This window comes from Mytilus galloprovincialis, chromosome 5 (assembly GCF_965363235.1).
Source record: "Mytilus galloprovincialis chromosome 5, xbMytGall1.hap1.1, whole genome shotgun sequence".
Classification (NCBI taxonomy): Eukaryota; Metazoa; Mollusca; class Bivalvia; order Mytilida; family Mytilidae; genus Mytilus; species Mytilus galloprovincialis.
Window position 1 is genome coordinate 5,739,755 of NC_134842.1, and position 21,118 is coordinate 5,760,872.

Consider the following 21,118-nt stretch of genomic DNA (forward strand, 5'->3'; position numbering starts at 1 on the left):
TAAGAGTGGGCAATAAATATTTCAAATGCAATTACCGAGTTTAAAGGTATATCAGGGCGGACATAATGTTTTTTTTTCACAAATGCACCTTGGTGACTTAGCTAACAATTATTTTGATCTTGATCTTCACTATGCTTTTTCTTTCCCTTTTACGTGACACACTTTCTACTTGTTCTAGTAGTGGTTCATAATTGGTTTAAGTTTCATCATCAAATCTCATGTATTTGAAAGTTAGTAATTCGAAAAAAAATTTTCAACATGTTCACAGGACTGAACATATTTTGTTTACCAAAAAATATCTCTTATTTGTTTCGTTGTATACGATACACTTGTTAGGATTGTTTTGAAAATTTAAGTGCAAACATCTAAGTTATTACAAAGTGAGATTATAGGAATGATTGGCTCATGAATACCTCATGGACAGACAACTACCTCACTTTATCCATGTTGTTCTCAAATTTCTCAATACTACTATGTTCCATGGACCAATGGTAATTAAGTCGAACTACTAACTGTTCAGAAGTAATGACTCTTTGTGACATTAAAAACTGAATTTTATTGTTTATTCATGATAATGAAAATATTGCTTTACCATATGAATGCGGGTTTGACATTGACCGTTTAGTAATTATTCAAATAGGTTTTAAAAAATAGATTTTATTTGTTTTAGATGACAATGTAAGTACCGTTTAAAACATAGTATAAAGTGTGTTCACTGGGTCATCTTATTGTAGATTTAAAATTCTTTGAGATGACCCCTTTGTTTATCGTTATCTGTGTTACTTGGTAGTCAAAATGTAACTCAAGGAAATTAATGCCGTATTCATATAGAGCCTTTTAAAATATTGTCCTATCTATTAAAAAATGATTCAGAAAATTAAAAGAAGCCGACATTAATCAAAGGTTACGTAAGAGAAACCTACTATCTATATGTGAAACACTTTTAGAAACATTTCAAATTAAACCTTATGCTTCATACATGTAACAATTATTGTACATTTACTAATTACAAATGATATTATATAATACAATATATGTATATAACTATCTAGATTAACATCTATATTCAAACAGCTAACGATTTGGAAAACTTTGATGTGGAAATTATTCTGCCAACATGTAGTAAAGATTTAGACGAGGGAAATATATATCACTGCCACTATCAAGCCACTGGAAGTCAGATAATCACTATAAATTGCCCTCCAAACACCAGAGGGAGAATTGTCCGGATTAAACGCCGTGATAAGAAAACATTGGTTATTTGTGAAATAGAAATATATGGAGATCAGATCAACAGCCTGCTACAGTCAGGTATTTATATATTGTGATGTTATATTATTGTTTCAGATAAAAGTGAAGGTTTTGTACAATAAAACGTTTAAACCCGCTGCACCTGTCCTTAGTCCGGAATCTGATGTTCAGTAGTTGTCGTTTGTTGATGTGGTTTATAAGTATTTTTCGTTTCTTGTTTTTTTTATGTAGATACCGTCTACAGTAAACTGCATTTGTTACTTTCCAATCGTCAATTAATGGTGGCTTATCCGCAACTACTGTACCGACCGTTGTACCTAAGTTATATTAGTTTATGTAATCGTCTTTATACTCATACATTCTGGAGGATATTTCTATGAAGTGAAAAATAAACTTTATCCATCTTATGCACCTAGAATTGTTTACAGATTAAGCTGCATTTTTCCTATGTTCAGTTTCCAGCACCAGTAGCATATATAGTGATTGATTCACAGATCCTTTCAAAGCACATGCGATGACGAGTCCCACTGGTTTTTGATGGGACTTATGGTGCCATGTTTAAAGTTTTATATGTCGTGTTTCGTAGACTTTCTTTTTCTTTTGGTCTGTTTTGTTTTCGGTAATATATTCTTTTAGTTGTCAACAAAGTTTGATTATCCCTTTGCTATCTTCAACATCTCTTTTGAATGTTTCCCATTTATATAATAATCTGTTCCCCAAATTAAAACTAATGACTAATTACCAAAAACGCGAAGTGTGTTATCGATTATTCAAAACACTGTGTATCTCAAACTTAAATTTCAAAACACGATATCATGTTACTTCTGGTTTATTTCTTGATTTAGTCAAATGATGGCGAAATCAACACTACTGGTAAAATATTCGAGGAAGTTTTGTAAAATATTCCCCAAAACGAGTTATTTTTTTAAAAATTAAACGATTATGGTAATAAGTAAGGTCAAAACAATATATCTCAAATTATATAAATTCGGAAAAAATTACTTGCTTCAATATGTATGCACATCAGAAATAAAGCAGTATCTGCCGGTTGCATGTTACTCGTCAAAGAGAGACAAAAATACAAAATTGCCATTTTTAAAAACGCATAAGTCTATAATAAACAATCCCCGCCATGACGAAGAGAAAACAAGAAGGCCAAAAAAACAATAGCACAGAACACCTAATAGAAAATTTAACAATTTGACCTCCCGTTCCCCAATACAACATTGTCAAAAACCAGGATATCATGAGTTTTGGAAGTGCAAAGATATCATGCACTTGTGTATTAAAATAAAATGAATCCATAGAAAAGACAAACATAAATTAAGAAAATATTTTAACTAAATCATACATGAAATAACACCAATTCAATGAGTTTTTAAAAATGACAAACTAAATCCTGCAAACTAATCCTACACGAAGAGTGATTATTCACGAATGATAGTTTTCAACTTGCCTTTAGAAAACAACAATTTTAATACGTTTGATTTACAATAGCTCATTATCATGATCAGTGTCGACAGATTCGTCCGTTGTTTCTACTCATTCATCTGTTTTCAGTTACATTCAAAATAAATTGCCAACTAACATTTTGGTGTCATATCAACTATAAGACATTTTTCATTGATTTGATCTGTAACCTGTCTACTAAAGCGCCTTGTGACACCGCACGCAGAATCTTGGTTTTAGACAAGCCGTTTCAATAGAACATTGTTATATGTTTTTTCTACTTTAAGATGTTTCACTCTCTAAGACTGCATATGCATGTGGAAAAATCGGGTACGGATATATTGGTCCTGTCCTAGATACGTCTGTAGCAAAACATGACATTCAGTGTACAAGAAAGTGCATCACCAAGACAGCCTGTACTGCTGCAGAGTATGACAAGAAAACAAATGTCTGTACACTGAAAGGTGAAAATACAAATGGAACTCAGTCTTTTTTGTTTCAAGACATCGACAAGGATGTTTATATAATTCATTAGGACATCAGTGTGAAGCAATCGTTGTATCAGCTATACTTGCAGAATCAGATTTGTTAATTTTTTTAGACATTTGTAGTTGATTTGCTTGATGTGTTTGATTTTTAAATTTGCTGTCTGATAAAAGTAACATTTGTTTGTTTTCATTGCTATTTAGACGATATTACAATGTTGACTGTTGTACCCCTATTTTTAAAATTTTAATCAATGGTGTCTGTTTGTTTTGTTCACGCAACGTTGTTAATATATAAGAATTTGATGAGACTGTCATACAAGTGAGAGGTTTAACAAGCTATTAAATCTTCCAAATCTACATAATTAAATGCCTGTACCAAGTCAGATGTATGACATTTGTTATCCATTCGTTTGATGTGTTTGAGCTTTTGGTTTTGCCATTTGATTAGGTACTTTACTTATTGATTTTTTCTCGGAGCTCAATATTTGTGTGATTAGACTTTTTATATGTTCATTCAATTGATACACTAACCAGTTTATAATCACATGCGTAACGTTTACATGTTAACTCTACACTATTCATGTTTTCTTTCGAGGAATAACTTGTTGAATTAATTGATATACTGACTATTTTGTCATAACAATGGATTTTCTCTCTTTTTTTCATCTTCCAATATTTATTGCACTACTGGTTGTAACTAATGTCCCTAATATAATTTAGTTGATAAACTTACCAGGGGTAAATGTTACCTTTTCAGATATAAACTATTGGGAGAACAATAAGATCATCATTCTGTTTTTTTTTACATGTGTCCTTCATTTATTTGAATTATATCTGCATAAATTACCTTATGAGCGAGTTTATTTTTTTTATTTTTATTAAATCAATGTACCAGTGATGCTTATCTTATCGAGTTATGTCATCGGTAAAGTTTAACAACTTTGAATAAAACACATCCTTATGTATGGACCACATTTTATTTTAATGTATCATTTTATACTTAACTTTTACTTTACTGATTTATATACAAAAGGGGATTGTATTTATAAAAAAATGAGAATAAAACGCTCATTTTTCATTTCTTTGTTTGCACATATAAATGTTAAAGCTGTCGTTGGCAATTACCCCACATCTACCTAATTAAAAATATAGAATTATATTTGTTGTTGTGTCTTTTGGAGAATACATTTGTTTTTGCTTTTATTGTTTGTTGTTTCAACATGGATTAGTCGACCTGACAATGCTTTAACATGAACTACAGAATCCTTAACTTGTGAAGGCACTTAGTACAGGTACAAGAGTTTGGCGGGATTAAACACGTTTGTAAGCACGTATCCCTCTAATTAGCCCGGACAGTAGTGTTACAGAACAACAAAAGAAAAAATCATCAAAATCAGTAAAAAGGGCTGAAATCATTAGATCGATACATAGCAGAAAAACATCGGAGTTTATTTATGCATCCCTATAATCAAACAAAATACAAAATATACAGATCTTAGACTACTTGCAATTACTGACAGCTAGTATCTAAGACTTTGATATCAATATGATCATATCCAACATCCAATGGATTTAGTGTAAAGAGGTCACAAACATGACCTTCTGAAGTCCACGAGCAGCGGTTTATTCCCGGTGATATTAAAAATAACACTGACGTATGTCTGGATTTAAAGTGCGTCCAAGATCGACTTGCACCAGGAAGATGACAGTGTACTATGTCATAACGTACACTATATTTATCGAGTTTTACATCTGACTCATACCAGGCATGTACTAAGATCAGTGGACATTAAGTTAATTATAAATTATAAAAAGGGAGAAGGTTTGGTACCATTAAAACGTTTAATCCCATTGCGAATGTTTGCACCTGTCCTAAGTCAGGAATCTGATGTACAGTAGTTGTGGTTTGTTTATGTAATTTATACGTGTTTATTTTTTCTCGTTTTGTATATAGATTAGACCGTTGGTTTTCCCCCGTTTGATTGGTTTTTCACTAGTAATTTTTGGGCCTTTATAGCTTTTTGTTCGGTGTGAGGCCAAGGCTCCGTGTTGAAGGCCGTACATTGACTTATAATTGGTTTACTTTTAAATTGTTATTTGGATGGAGAGTTGTCTCATTGGGACTCACACCACATCTTCCTATATCTGTTAACAAAACAGAATTTTTGAAAGACTGAGGCTTTTCTACCTCAAGAAAATATAACTTTAACTGTATTTTGGCAAAACTTTTTGGAATTTGTCGTCCTCAATGCTCTTCGACTTCGTACTTTGTCTGACCTTTTTAAAAACATTGTTTGATTAGAGCGTCACTGATGAGTCTTTTGTAGACGAAACGCTCGTCTGGCGTAAATATAAAACTTGTTATGTGCAATTCTGGTACGTGAATTTTATTTTTGCGTCTCAAGTGTGATGACCCTGATTATATTGATCCTCTTATATACATATATTTCAATGTATATGTCAAGGTAGCTTATTGTTGCAAGTGTACAATGGATTGTTGTCTCAACAATAATCCTCTTCCCATTACTATGAATAAATTTGGTTGAAAAAGTGTCCTTTCATTCTCAAATTTACTGTTTATATCCTGTTCACTTTGGTATTTAAAAAAACCCACTCATTTTGAATTGGGTTTAAGTGCAAATATAAATGTTACTTTTTTGGTTTCAAATTAAATAAAGTTAAAAGATATCATCTTATAGCTGTGACCAATTATTTAATTAATTGATATATATATTTATCGAATCACACCACACGGACTGCGTGTATTTGATTGGATAATCCATAGTAATAAGACTTTATTACGGAATGTCTATTGGCTATTTGGTAGGTCTATGACGACTCTCAAAAGTTAAGACGATTGAAATTTCGTCGAAAGCAACAGACCTATGTGATGTGTTCAATGATACATAAAAAACGTACACTTTCCATTTGACAAACTTCTTTTTGTCAAATTTTGTTACATTCTAAATTGAACAAAAGGACGCAAAATGTCCAAAGATAAGTTTGACACTGTAAAAGGTCATATGACGTTACACTGGAATGTACATTTAATCATTCGTGGATTTTTTTACTAAACACAATGTGATTGTTGATCATACGATAATTTTTTTTTTAATAACTTGTAAGGACGGAATATTGTTTGATATCCTGTTGTTAATTAAGTCTGGTGGGAGAAGGGGATCGGGTCACCATACCATAATATTTCTATCTTAAATGTCATACTGTTCCTCTGGTATCTTTCGCTCATCTTATATAGCAGATGTAGAATTTCGATAATTTACCCAAGAGGGCGCCATTGCGAATAATTTGTCGATGCCACTGCTGGTGGAGATTTATTTCCCCGAGGGTATCACAAGCCCAGAAGTCAGCACTGTTTGTACTGACATGAATTATCATTGATATTGTTATATTTATAAATTAACTGTTTACAAAATTTTGATTTTTTTTTAAATACTAGTAAGGCTTTTCTACCTCAGGCATAGATTACCTTAGCTGTATTTGGCAAAACTTTAAGGAATTTTAGTCTTTATGCTCTTCAACTTCGTACTTTATTGGGCCTTTTAACTTTTTTTGGATTCGAGCGTCACTGATGGGTCTTTTGTAGACGAAACGTGGGTCTGGCGTATATATAAAATTTAGTCCTGGTATCTATGATGAGTTTATTTGTATATTTGTACTTCCCTTGTGGCTTCATAACAACGTTTTTAATATTACCAAATAAGGCTATTATGTTTGCATTTACAGATGACTAAGCGGTCTGTAAACGTTAACTTGACAATCAGATACCAGAGTGTGTATTATTATCAAATTATAATAACAGGATGATTTTATAACCATTATTAGACGATTTTCATCTTTTAAGGTATTATTAAATAAAATCGTGATGCTACGTTAATCTGAAACATGACAGCAAAAGCATGGTTGAATAAAATCATCCTCAACTTGCAAATCGTGACAAATACTTGGATTGTTACCTATTTTACTCTATGAGTAAAGCAATTTGTTAATATCATTTTGAAAAAACATATAAACTACACCAGTTTAACAGAATGAATTTAAATGTGCATAGAAATAAAGAAAATGGACAATGTCTACCCGTCAGCATAATTTGTTTTTGATATATTGTTGATAAAGTGTTATACAAATAATTTAATATGAAATAAACGAAGTGAGCTCTACATTCTGTTTGCATCTAAACTTTGAACAAATGTTATAAATAAAATGGCATGAATATTTTAAGGTCAATTTGACTATTAAATTGATAAATCAAATTATATCAGTTATGTCAAAATAATTGTGAGATACATATATAAAATTGAGAATGGAAATGGGGAATGTGTCAAAGAGACAACAACCCGAAATAAATATATATTTATGATAGTTAAAACTGAAAACAATTTCTGCTATATAATACGACAATAATAGTTCTAACTCGTTTTGTCATTCATTTCCATATAAAAAGCTGTCAGCCAGGAAACATCACCACTCCAAGTTCGATACACGTATATTCGCAACAAACGGAATAATGTGGATTAATTTAGTTTGCCTTTTATCAATAGCAGCATTATGTCCAGGTATGACGCTTATTAATATTACTCTCTAGAACACATTATATAACAATATGATAAACCATTGACAGTGCAACGCTTTCACTATAAAATATTGATCATTTGAGATATAATTTGTTGATCAATATCATTTGTTTGTTTTTTTGTAGATTTCCTAACTGTGAACTTTCTATTTTTCTACCGATGTAAAAATATTTGTTCTCGAATGTTTGTGATACATTTTAACTACAATAGAAGGCAACTAATAAGACAAGACGAATATAACGAATCAAGACACAATTATTATCAGCTAAGATTATGATTACACATTTGTTAAAATTAGATAAAATAAGACAAACCACGCATATAAACATCAGTTGAAAATAGAAACTATTATTTGTCGTTCTCTTCCTGTTAATTGATTCGGTTAAGATTTTGAGATTGTAAAGCTACAAAAGAACCCTAAGCATAGCCGCTGTCAGTATTGAATTATCTCTACGCGATGATTCAGTTTATTTCTAAATTTTTATTTTTGTTTTTAATGCACGAAGTACATCGTAATTGCCACTGGACATTTAATTAGAAATATATAATAGAATAGTTTGAGAACAGTTAACTAAATATTGTAAAGATGCTCTTTTTACTTCCTTCTTGAAAATTTTTGTAAATCTGCGAATCATAAATAACTTCAAATTCCATGAAATTAACACCAAAACTGAAAACAAACTGAAGTACTGCATTGTTCTCATGTTATTGCCTATATAGCTTACCTTTTCACAAATATCATCACAGCAGGTGCTTGTTAATCTCCAACTGTATAAGGACATGGTCATTGTTTTACAAAAAGGGAATTTTGCACGTCGAATTTACCAAACAGGACACATAAATAAGATAGTAATTTGCACATAATCGAACAAATGATACACCAGTCTGATATCTAGAGAAATAGAGGCATCCATAGTACGAAGACTCGTCTAACACTGTGTGATAAACATTTAATGTTTCTGTCCTTTCCATTCACAGGAACGCCGTTAGATGACAAAATAGGTATGTTTTTTTGTTAATATACATTGCTAACTATACTGCACAGTATTATCAACGAATCATGCATTTTTACTACATCGCATGCATATATATGTTATACTTTAATAAACTATACTGTGTTTAACCACAAAAAAAAATGGTACAGAGTATTTTGGGAAAAAGTAAATTTCAACTATATATGTAACAAACAACATTGTCTTTTAGCATAGCACTGTCAAATTAGCAATTGTATTCTCATTCCCATAAAAAGTAAAATAAAAAGAATACTGATCTCCAAGCAAAACTACAAACGGAAAATCCAATGTTAAACAAAATAAGTATTAACTAATTAACATATATTCTTCTGTTTGTTTAAAACTTTCACATCAGAATACAATTAATTATAAATTTGATACATATATTAACAACGTGATAATTTTACTGGTCTGGAATTAGCATGATAGCAAATATAATGCAAGGGGCACTTATAACCTTGTCGACATAACACAATAGGTCCGTTTACAGGTTATGGAACTCCATCAGATTTTCTCGCTTGATTTGTATACAAATGTTTCAAAATTAATTTACGAGTTAAATGCACTTTTTTTTTTTAGTTAAGTCAATGTTTTCATGTCTTTTACTTACATTAACAACAGAGTGTTCATGCTGAAAGGTCTCGTTTTACCAACCATTGATTTTATGTTAATAGTTTTAAATATAAAGATTTACTACACCTAAACTTAACATGATCCAAGAAAATCAGGTAAAGGTAGGTCAGATAAACCAAACCGAAAATACATGTACACCTTACAAACCGTACATACACCAAATATGCTTTAAATATATAGATAATCTACTGCTCTCGTAAGAAAAATAAAATAAGCAGGAAAACTTCAAATTTTAAAATGAACAATGAAAATATTTAAAGAACCTTGCCAGACATACATGTACACCTTACATTCAGTACATTTTTAAATAAAGTTGACCTATTGCATATAGTATCTAAGAAACAAAACAAACTAAACCAGGAAAACTTAAGATTGACCAATTAATATGAACGATATAAATGAGATTACGGTCGGTGATTATTGCAAGATAGACATTTAAACCTTCCAAATATTCCATACAAAAAATACAATATAATATTCTTATGACCTTAAAACTTGTCGACACCACACAATTGAGTCATTGCAAATGAGCTTAAACCTTACAAAATAAATGTCTCTTTTAGTTGTATTATCTTAATCATGCCTGTTATTGTCTGTCTTTATACGTTAATATAAGGTACACCCATATGTGTGTATAACTTCTGTCTCTCTATATATATATATTGTAGTCTGGTACCTATATTAAATCATCTTTTTATGTATATTTTTATACACTAGAATGCGTCTTTGGTGTATAATCAGAGGGCATATTTAGATAATTGAGAAGATTTCAAAAATTTTGCATGAATTAATTATGCAAGATTATGATGCATTGTCTGTGCTTTGCTCCGTCAACAAACAGAAAATATTTAAGTATCGAAATAGTTCTTCTTTCAATAACTTCTTAAAGCTGAAATCTGGTTTTTTTTTCTTCATAAAGTGGTGTTATCTGACCTACTCCTTTTATTTCAGCGATAACTTTGGATGGTACTACATATATCAACCTTCATGAACCTATTAACTTAGTATGCAATGTAACAGGTATTACTGAAGGACAGATAGACTGGTTCTTTAATGGTCACATGATACGTGAACGAGATCCAAGGTGGAAGTCACGAGTACACATAAACGAGTATGTTACTGACGTACCTGTCAGAATGATTGCTAGTGAATTGACATTAGACTATAGTATATTAGAAGATCAAGGCCACTATGTTTGCCGCGGTTTCGCAGTGAACCAGTTTTACGCCACAAGTTTGCCTATATCGATTATACCAAGTGAGTAATGTAATGACATTTAACGGTATCAATTTTCTTGCACCAGATGCGCATTTCGACAATACATGTCTCTTCAGTGATGCTCGTGGCCAAAATATTTTAAATCCAAAGCTTATATAAAAGATGAAGAGCTATAATCCAAAAGGTCTAAAAAGTATAGCCAAATCCGTGAAAGGAATCAGAGCTTTGCATGAGGGAGATACATTCCTTAATTTATAATAGTTTCTATCATTTTGTGACAGCAAATTTTAATAACACAAAAAATATTAGTTACGTGCCAATTCTACAGTTCAGTTTTGAACTTAAAGTAATCAGTAGTTGAATGAACATATCATAAGAATGAACATAGTACAATTACAATGTTCTGTAATTATAATATACATAAACATAATTGAAATACAAGTTTAGGTTTTGATGAATAGGCTGTCTGTGATCAAGAGCAATGCATCAATTGGTTTAACACCATATGTAAAGTATAAAAACAATTTTACAGGTTGGATACAAGTCACATCACCTTTTAGAATTTTATAATAGTTTGTCAAAATGAAGTTTTAATCATGCTTTTTAAAAAATATAAAAAGAAATATGGGTTTAGCTATTATGAAATTCTTAAGATAAGAACTAGAATAAATATGGGGTCACCATAACAAATTTACCTTCATATGCTACTTAAAAGATATCAGGGTCAAAGTTTTTGTTGACATTTCTATTCTTTTAATAGACACACCAAACATTTGTTTTACAACAGATAAACACCAGCGGATTTTTGTAAAAACTTTACGAAAATCATTCTGACATTAAATTTGCTCTTAATATGTACAATAATTCTTGGGAAAAATAAATTTCAAACAAGAGTGTCAAGATTTTTGGGAAAAAAAACCGTAAATTATTTTACAGTATGTTTATCAAATTTAAAAGAAATTCATGTTGGCTTTTTCATTGAAATTGAAAAATAAATGTCATGCGTAATCAAATCTAATGCCATTGTCAACCAGTGGAATCCCTGCACTCGTTTTCAAGTTGAACCAGTTAAAAGCATAACAAAACAGTCGAAACATGCATCTTTTCCCGATATGAGACAGTTTGGCGTCGCAAAAATAACATTTTACGTTAGCAACGTTATCACCTCCCCTGTAACTGTATCGTTTGCCATTTAATGTAAAGAAATTGAAGAAGTATGGAAGGAAAATAGCGAAGCAATCAATGGCAAGTTACCTATTGCGTCAAATCTCTTGTAACTCTAAATAAAATTGAGGATGAAAATGGGAAATGTGTCAAAGAGACAATAACCCTACCATAGAGCAGACAACAGCAGAAGGTCACCAACAGGTCTTCAATGCAACGAGAAATTTTCGCACCCGGAGGCGTCCTTCAGCTGGCCCCTAAACAAATATATACTGGTTCAGTGATAATGAACACCATACTTAACTCCATATTGTACACAAGAAACTAAAAATTAAAATAACAAGACTAACAAAGGTCAGAGGCTCCTGACTCGGGACAGGCTAAAAAATGCGGCGGGGTTAAACATGTTTGTGAGGTCTCAACCCTCCCCTATACCTCTAGCCAATGCAGAAAAGTAAACGCATAACAATACGCACATTAAAATTCAGTTCAAGAGAAGTCCGAGTCTGATGTCAGAAGATGTAACCAAAGAAAATAAACAAAATGACAATAATACATAAATAACATCAGACTACTAGCAGTTAACTGACATGCCAGCTCCGGACTTCAATTAAACTGATTGAAAAATTATGTCTTCATCATATGAGTATTAGGCACATTCCTCCCCGTGTTTATCTATGTTAACTTACAATTTAAAATGTTTACAAAAGGCAAACAATATACTACTCTTGAAAATCATAAATGTGTGTTACAAAATGAACCCGGGGAAAACACACCAACTATAAACATTGTACTAGACCTTAAACTGTTTATTTAGATTACCTTGTCAGACCAAACAACTTTCCTTTATTTCATGAATTTATGAACACATTATCAGATTTATATTTCTACAATATATGATTATATATTCACAAAAAGACATGCAGAATTTAAAATTGCCAACCATGTCCTTGATGTGTTCAATAGTTGCTGCCATAACCTCTTAAACTTGTATGCACATGTTGGTTTTAGTTTGCATACTTGATAATGACAGAGAATACAATACTGCCGTAACTTCAATATAAAACATAGTATTAGATATCAATGCATTAATGGATGAAAGGGGCCGTCAGATATCAAAGATACATTTTAAATCATAAATCGAAAAAAAAACCCATTGACCACACCATAACTGGAAAAGATCATAGGACAACCAACAGTTTACAAAATCCAACATTAAAAACTAAAAACTAAACAACACGAACCCCACCGTTTCCCTTGGATCATCCCATATAAAAACATGAATGGATGATATCATATCAAAACATGAATGGATGATCCCATATCAAAACATGAATGAATGATATCATATCAAACATATAAACGGATGATCTCATATCAAAACATGAATGAGTGATCTCATATCAAACATATAAATGGATGATCTCATATCAAAACATGAATGAATGATCTCATATCAAAACATGAATGGATGATCTCATATCAAACATATGGATGAATGATCTCGTATCAAACATATGAATTAATGATCTCATATCAAAACATGAATGAATGATATCATATCAAACATATAAATGGATGATCTCATATCAAAACATGAATGAATGATCTCATATCAAAACATGAATGAATGATCTCATATCAAACATATGAATGAATGATCTCATATCAAGCATATGAATGAATGATCTCATATCAAAACATGAATGAATGATCTCATATCAAACATATGAATGAATGATCTCATATCAAAACATGAATGAATGATCTCATATCAAACATATGAATGGATGATCTCATATCAAAACATTAATTTCTTTTTTCCCCATGCAATCCAGCAACTCATTAGGCGAAGCATTTTTGTAAGACAGGAATATGACAGTTATTATTTATTCCGTTTTGATGTGTTTTGTCATTTGAATTTTGCCATGATTAGGGACTTTCCGATTTGATGTTTAGTTCAGTGTTTTTGTGATTTTACTTTTTTGTTTATGCTTTAGGACTTCTTTAGAACTAAATATAAGAGAAGTTGAGTAATAAAAAAAAACTTCTAATGTTCAATTATTGTGACTAAAACCTGAAACCTCAACCATTATATAGGGGAATAGAGATATTACCAATTTTCTAGGTTTTAAAGATAGGTATTTAAACTAGGTTTTATCTTCTGGTAGTTTTCGGGCCCTTAGAGCTTTCTGTTTGATGTGATCCATTAGTCCGTGTTGAATGCCGTAGTTTGATCTATAATTGTTAACTTTAAATACATAGTGACTTGGAAGGAGGGTTGTTTCATTGGCATTCCTACAACATATATTTAATAGGTTATTTATGTCATCCAATTATCAATTTACTATGATTAGCTCGTACAGTTTTTTTTTATGTCTTTAAGGTCATGTTGCAGATGAAAAAGAAGGGGCTGTTGAATCTGTCCCTACAAGCAGCCCAGATCAATCATCAACGGAAGATGTACAGATCAATGATGTACATTTAAAGACTGAAAAGTATATATCTACACGTATTAATTTAGAATAAATGGCAATATATAGTAACCTACCGGGTATTGTCAATGTAGCATTCGGTCCCAGTAATTAAAAATCTTAAATTGTGTATGGATGGATATAACCAACGTAATAAAATTTAAAAATAAAAAAGCAATGCAAGAGGTTGTTTAATTTGCTATTTGCCTTTTGTGCTTCTTTGTTAATCTTTATTATTGCGATTGAGTTACTTGTCATTCTGTTATTATTGTTTGTAATATTCTCGTATTATTGTCTTTCATTTTGGTACTATTGTAAAACTTGTTTGTTGATTGTCTTTAATTTTTGCTATGTGCTTTGCATTTTTATGCCTTTTTATTTTTCTTTGTTACATATATGACGTGGCTCAGTACTTATACATCCCGTCATTGTGTTATTGTAAATTTGTGTATGCTTGTCTTTCATTTTTTTCTTATGTGCTTGGTCTGTATTCAATTTGTGCTTCTTTATTAAATATTTGTTTTTTTTTGTTTTTGTAGTGATTGAGATTGTAACACATTGTTGACTGCTGACTTTTTGACTTTTTGACATTTTACCTATTATGTCTGTTTTGTTCACGCCTCGTTGTCAATATAATTGAATTTGATGCAACTTTCATAAAAGTGAGAGGTTTATATAGCTTTAACACCAGCTGGTGCAATCCTCTATTTTCTACATCAGAAAATGCCTTTACCAAGCAAGGAATTTGAAAGTTGTTATCCATTCGTTTGATGTGTTTGAGATTTTGATGCTACCATTTTATTAGCTTTTTCCGTTATAAATTGTTTTCGGAGTTCAGTATTATTTTCTACCGGTCGAAAATTCCTTGTACATTCCTGTACCAGAACAAAATTTGTACTTGATCTGTAACCTGCCATGTATTAAATATCTAATCTATATCCTAAAGCATGCTGAAAAGAGTACTGAAAACAGATTATTTGTGTTAATTTTCCTAGTCAAAGGACCTTAACGCTACGAGAAAAAAAATCATCATACTGAAACCAAATTGCAGTTGATCTGTAACTTGTCATGGTTGCACTATATATAATTTAATTTGTATTGGTTCTTCTTCAATAAATTTTTTTGGTAAAAACAAACCTGACAAACAATTTGAAATGAATGACATAAATATTCAGATGTTAAGGTCTTTTTCTAAATGCAAAGAATAAAACTCTACATCAACATATTTTTAACCTCACACACAAATTTATATATTGTGAGTTACTGTTTATAATAATATACAGTCAACATATTTTGACTGCTCAAATAGAATGATTTCAATATACATTTCTATACCTTCAGATGCAAGACTGCTACGACGAAAATTAAACCAGAAGACATGACTAGAATGCAATACGAGGTTCTGTTTAAACAAAAGAACAAGCTTATTCAACAAACTAAGTACTACAAACTAATGAATCAGAAGTTGAAATTACGTCTGGGCATTAAAGACTGAATGAACTATTTTATTATTTTGATTAAATATACCAGCGTTCGGTTTTAAGAGAAGATTTGTTGTCATCTGTTCACAAATTTCACACTGGTTTGACGCATAGTATTGTTTTATCCATGTTGTCAATGTTGTAGCCATCACGACCTAAAGATCAATTGAAAAGATGTAGATGTGGTATGAGTGCCTATTTGACAGCTCTGCATCCAAGACACAATGTAGTTGAATACACTATTAAGGGTTGCAGTTTGGCCTTGTCTTACACAGAACATGCAGAACATGAAGATATTAAACTTGTTTATTGATAAAAAAAAGGATCCCTTTAACTTTAATTTATACATGTTTTGTTTAAAATTGGTGTTTTTCTTGACGTTTAAGTACTTTTACATGTTTAAAAAGCCTGAATATGTCCCAAATTTATCATTGCTTAATAACTTTTGGCTGATTTTCATGAATTTGAATGCTATGTTTGTACTGTGTAGCAAAAAACCTGCATATATCTTTAACTTTTGTCTATAAAGGTTCTTGTAATGTAGTTTCTTACACCAGTTCCATCTTCTTGGCCATTGTGTTATCCATGATTTATCTCCTCGTCCTTTCCACCATCCAAAAGCTTGTTTTTCAGTGTGAACCATCGTTCTTGACTCCTGTCAGATGGTCTGCAGTATGACGTGATTAAATATAGTTTACAGGCGTAACCACTGTCACCAAGAAAAAAACCATTTGTAAAACGTTGCTTGTGTTACTGTTCCTTAAGATATAACTACACATGACTTAGCTACAGGGACATTACAATTGCAAATAACATAGACAAATTATGTAATATTATACCCCCGCTTTGACAAAGGGGGTATACTGTTTTACCTCTGTCTGTCTATCCATTCATCCGTCAGTCCGTCTACAATAGCAGAGGGCATTATGTTTTCTGGTCAGTTCATTCGTTCGTCCGTTCGTCCTGAACAAGATTTATGTTTTGATCAAGGCAGTTTTTGTTTGAAATTTTTTCGCAGAAAGCGAGACTTTGGATAAAGATCCGGCGAGACGGGGTTCTCTTGACTGAAACGCTATAATATATATGGATGCTTCATTATCAGTTCATTGATGCATTGTGTTACGAATTTTCAATACCTTGAATATCAGCACCTCGTATCTCTTTTTTTTTCGTTTTTTGTATATGCTTTAGTAAAACGATGTTTGGTGTATGAAATAATTGAAGGTGTGTATGTCTGTCTTGTAATAATTTATCTCGCTTTGACCTTGACAACTGCACATTGATAATTTAGATATTAATTCAATGGATTTGATTGTGGTATAAACTTTTGTTTTATACTTTTAATGTAAATGCATTTATGAACATTAGCACAGGAACCAATCTGTGTGTGTATATATGCATGTTTAAAATTGGTTATTGCTGCAACCTTTACGGAGACTAACCCAAATGATATAATTATATTGAAGCCTACCCCGGGTTCCTTACAGTATTACTTACACTTGCCCGCTTTTTGGTCTTCTTTTTAAGTGCGACTATTTTTTTTCTCCCCTTGTCTCCTTAAACTAATCAGCATACATAGTCACCTCATCTATAAACTCTGGAACTCTCTCTGTCAAAAAGTTATTCCCCTCTTTATTACATTACATACAAGTAAATAAAAACTGATTTTTCAACATAAGATCATAAAGTCCATCAAATGTCTTTAAAATATTAGCCATTTCGATCCATTTACCTAAATAACTTTCAAAACGAACGGAAAAACAGCTGAAATATTCCACAAGACTCTAAAACCACCTTCGGTCATGTTAAACCTTTGTAATAAATATGTACAGCATCATAAATAAAAGCAACGTTAGTTTACCGCTGTTCAAAAGTCATAAATCGATTGAGAGAAAACAAATCCGGGTTACAAACTAAAACCGAGGGACAACGATTTATCTAAGGAAGACAAGCATACACATTTAATGTATTACTTTTCAGAATTGCACTCACACGAGTGGTCCATATTGATTTGTCCCATTTTTGCAAAAACGCATATCTTTCATAACAAAGCGATTATGAATCCATATCATCAGTACCTTCCTGAAGAGGAGGTTATTTTATGCACCTTTTAGGGTTAAACCTAACCTTGTTCGTTTTCTTCCTTTTGTTTCCAGTCTATGAGTGTTATCTAACCTTTTGAGTTCACAACATTGCTCTCAGATTATTCTCATATTCCCATTCTTCTTTCACTTTCTTTTTCTTCAACATGTGCAATACGTCAATAGGTTGCATTTCTCTAAATATTAACAATGCAGTTTGTAATAGGAACTACGGCTAAAACTTTACTACTTTTGTACTAAGTAACTACGGCTAAAATTTTACTACTTTTGTACTAAGTTTTGAAAAAAAAATATTTCCTAGAATGGATAGTTCATATGCACTACTATTTTTTTTTTCAACGGTCAAAATATAGGGCTGTGCAGCATATTTTCAACGAACTTCTAGGAGTTTAAAATCTTACACTAAAATTCGGAACTACCCCTACTTATAATAAATGTAATGTTTAGCAGTTAATCATTCCAACATTCAAGAAAGTATCCTATCCTGCCTCTGTCTCCAGTCCACATCTTACTGTAGGCCTATTATCAATGAAAGTTCACAATTTATGCCTCTAATGATCAGTTTAATTTTTTTTGTGACATAGTATTATCTCTAACCATATATCTAACTGAAGTTAGCTAATATATGAATTAGAGGTCTTTAAACAAAGCCCTATTTGCAAAAGTTACATGTATTAAGATACCAGTCTGATGTGTGAGTTCACTAGAAGTTCATAGAAATGACTGCTCACACCTGATGTTTGCATAATTTCCAAGCACAGTTATTGTTTTTTTCTAAACAAAAGACTTTTAAATAAATAAAATCTTAGCACCTACAAGTTAAAATATGAAAATTCTTATCTTTCGTACCATGAAAAAACACAATAAGGACTCGGCTAGTGTCCAGTTTGATGGTAATTTATGTAACTGTTAATAGTTATCAAAGGTACCAGGATTATAATTAAGTACGCCAGACGCGCGTTTCGTCTTCATAAGACTCATCAGTGACGCTCATATCAAAATATTTATAAAGCCAAAAAAGTACAAAGTTGAAGAGCATTGAAGATCCAAAATGTCAAAAACGACTAAGGTTATCTTTGCCCGGGATAAAAAAATCCTTAGTATATCGAAAAATCAAAGTTTTGTAATCAGGAAAGTTATAAAAATGACCACATTATTGATATTCATGTCAACACCGAAGTGTTGACTACTGGGCTGTTACTACCCTCGTGGCATGTGGCATCGACCCAGTGGTGTAAATAGTTATCGAAGTTACCATGATAATAATTTAGTACGCCAGACGCGCGTTTCGTCTTCATAAGACTCATCAGTGACGTCCATATCAAAATATTTATAAAGCCAAAAAGGTACAAAGTTGTTAACATACATGCACATGATTTTTGACTTTTTACAGAAAAAAATCGCCCTTGGAAAGCATTTAATGTTTCACAACTAATGTATGAATACAATGTAAAATCATTTCTAAAAACATTGTTTAAAAATTCATTTTGATTAGTAGAGTTGTTTTGTCAGAAAATGCGTTTAAATTAACAGTAATACATTTATAGCTAACTTCGAATTTCCCTACACAATGTTATCATACACTATAATGGTATTGTTAGATTCTCAAAACAATTTAATACAATTTCAATTCGTCTAATGAACGAAGGCATAGAACACATGTGTAGACCCCCAAAAAAGTTAAAAAGCCTTTGAACATAATGTTTCTTTAAACCAAATACCTATCTGACTTAAAGTTAAGATATTAAAATCCTGTGCTCTTTTGTTGACTCAGCCTAAATGTGTAGAAGTCAACACGTTTGTTTGTTTCTTCACGAATTCTTTTATGAAAACATAAATACAAACTCACGACACTTACAAAATTTTAAAGATGGACATGATTAGCATATTCTTTTAAAAAAGAAAGAGACCAAATCCAAAAAATCGAATGTGAAGCGCTAGGTCCTGTCATAGGAACATCTGTAGCGGACACCCTCATTCAGTGTACATTAACATGCTTCACAAATACAGCCTGTTTTGCTGCTGAGTATGAAAAGAACACACATACTTGTATACTGAAAGGTGATTGTATGAATGGAACTCAGTCTTTTCTGTTCCAAGACAACAACAAGGATGTATTATTCATTCAATAGGAAATCGAATGGTAACCAGAGCTGCATTGATTAAAAATTATAAAAAGCAAAATGAACTTGTGAAATGCCGTTTTTATACTAACAAACTTTAAACAGTATAAACAAATATATAAACCAAAATGTGTCACTTTATTTCGTTCTTTTGAAACAAATACAAATTTTGTAAACTGATGAATACTACAACACGGTCCGTATAGTGACCGGCTGGAACCGTGTTTTTTATTTTTGAATCGGTCCACCGTTGTTATAACGTAGAACTTGTTTTTAGTAATATAACATGCGATCAAACTTTATGCCAAAGTGCTATGCATGATACATTATTGGTTAGGGGCAAACTAAATTGTTCTCTCTGTATTGAAGTCCCATTGGTCGACATTTGCAGTTTCCTCTATTTGGTTGGGCAGTTGACTCTTTTACACATTTTTCCGTTTCCCTTCTATTTTATTGTTAACAACTGCTTATCTTATATAGATTACTATATTGCTTGATACAGAAACTACGCACAATATTTCCTTGGATGTCACTTAAAGGAGAAGGTGCAGTAAGACACCTTTTTGGCCCCAAAATATAGCAGTGTTATGTAAAACTTGATCATTTTATTGGAAAGCATAATACTTCTGCTACATAAAAATGGGCTGTTTTTGGCAAAACAATGCACATATATCGGGTACTAGCAACATTAAGTCATGCCAAAGTAATGAAATCTTCAAAAGTCTAGCATCTGAGTTAAATTTTAGACGGTTTCCGTCTTGAATGAATGTGGCCGTATTCGTGTTCATTCCTATTTTATAAATGTAAGTTGTAAGTTAATACATAACATATATAAAGGTCGAGAATGAACACGGATGCAGTCACTTTCATTTTTGACATAAACCACCTGAAAAGTGCTATAATATGGCATATTTGATATATTTTTCATAATTGAGCTTGGGTTTGAGCATCTGAAAAGACTAAATTAGTTCTAATCTTTCACATAAACCATTCGAATCGCCTTTCTTTAAATGAACCTGAAATTTGAGGCCAAAATCGGCCCTTACCGTACCACCTCCTTTCAGTGTTTGATATTTACCGTTTACTTTCGCTACAACATTTAAAACATCTGAGTATTTTAAAAAAAAATT

General features: G+C 31.6%; 1 protein-coding gene across 2 annotated transcripts; it reads left to right on the forward strand.

The window, feature by feature from the left end:
• Positions 1–1,082: 1,082 nt before the first annotated feature.
• On the forward strand, positions 1,083–15,830 carry LOC143075025 (uncharacterized). 2 transcript variants are annotated; one of them, XM_076250260.1, is made up of 6 exons: positions 1,083–1,311; positions 7,651–7,762; positions 8,759–8,782; positions 10,378–10,683; positions 14,195–14,306; positions 15,624–15,830. In XM_076250260.1, exons 1-6 carry the CDS (start codon positions 1,279–1,281, stop codon positions 15,775–15,777), a joined length of 741 nt encoding a protein of 246 aa, XP_076106375.1. In that variant the 5' UTR covers positions 1,083–1,278; the 3' UTR covers positions 15,778–15,830. The 2 variants fall into 2 exon arrangements, with proteins under 2 accessions (XP_076106375.1, XP_076106376.1); XM_076250261.1 differs by lacking the exon at positions 1,083–1,311 and having other exon boundaries at positions 7,594–7,762.
• Positions 15,831–21,118: the final 5,288 nt, after the last annotated feature.

Bases quoted from the DNA above. Each gene is read 5' to 3' on its own strand.
- LOC143075025 (XM_076250260.1), top strand. From the start codon at position 1,279: ATGGAGATCAGATCAACAGCCTGCTACAGTCAG. The intron at 1,312-7,650 runs GTATTTATATAT...CCATATAAAAAG, and splicing joins CAACAGCCTGCTACAGTCAG to CTGTCAGCCAGGAAACATCA. The intron at 14,307-15,623 runs GTATATATCTAC...CTATACCTTCAG, and splicing joins GTACATTTAAAGACTGAAAA to ATGCAAGACTGCTACGACGA.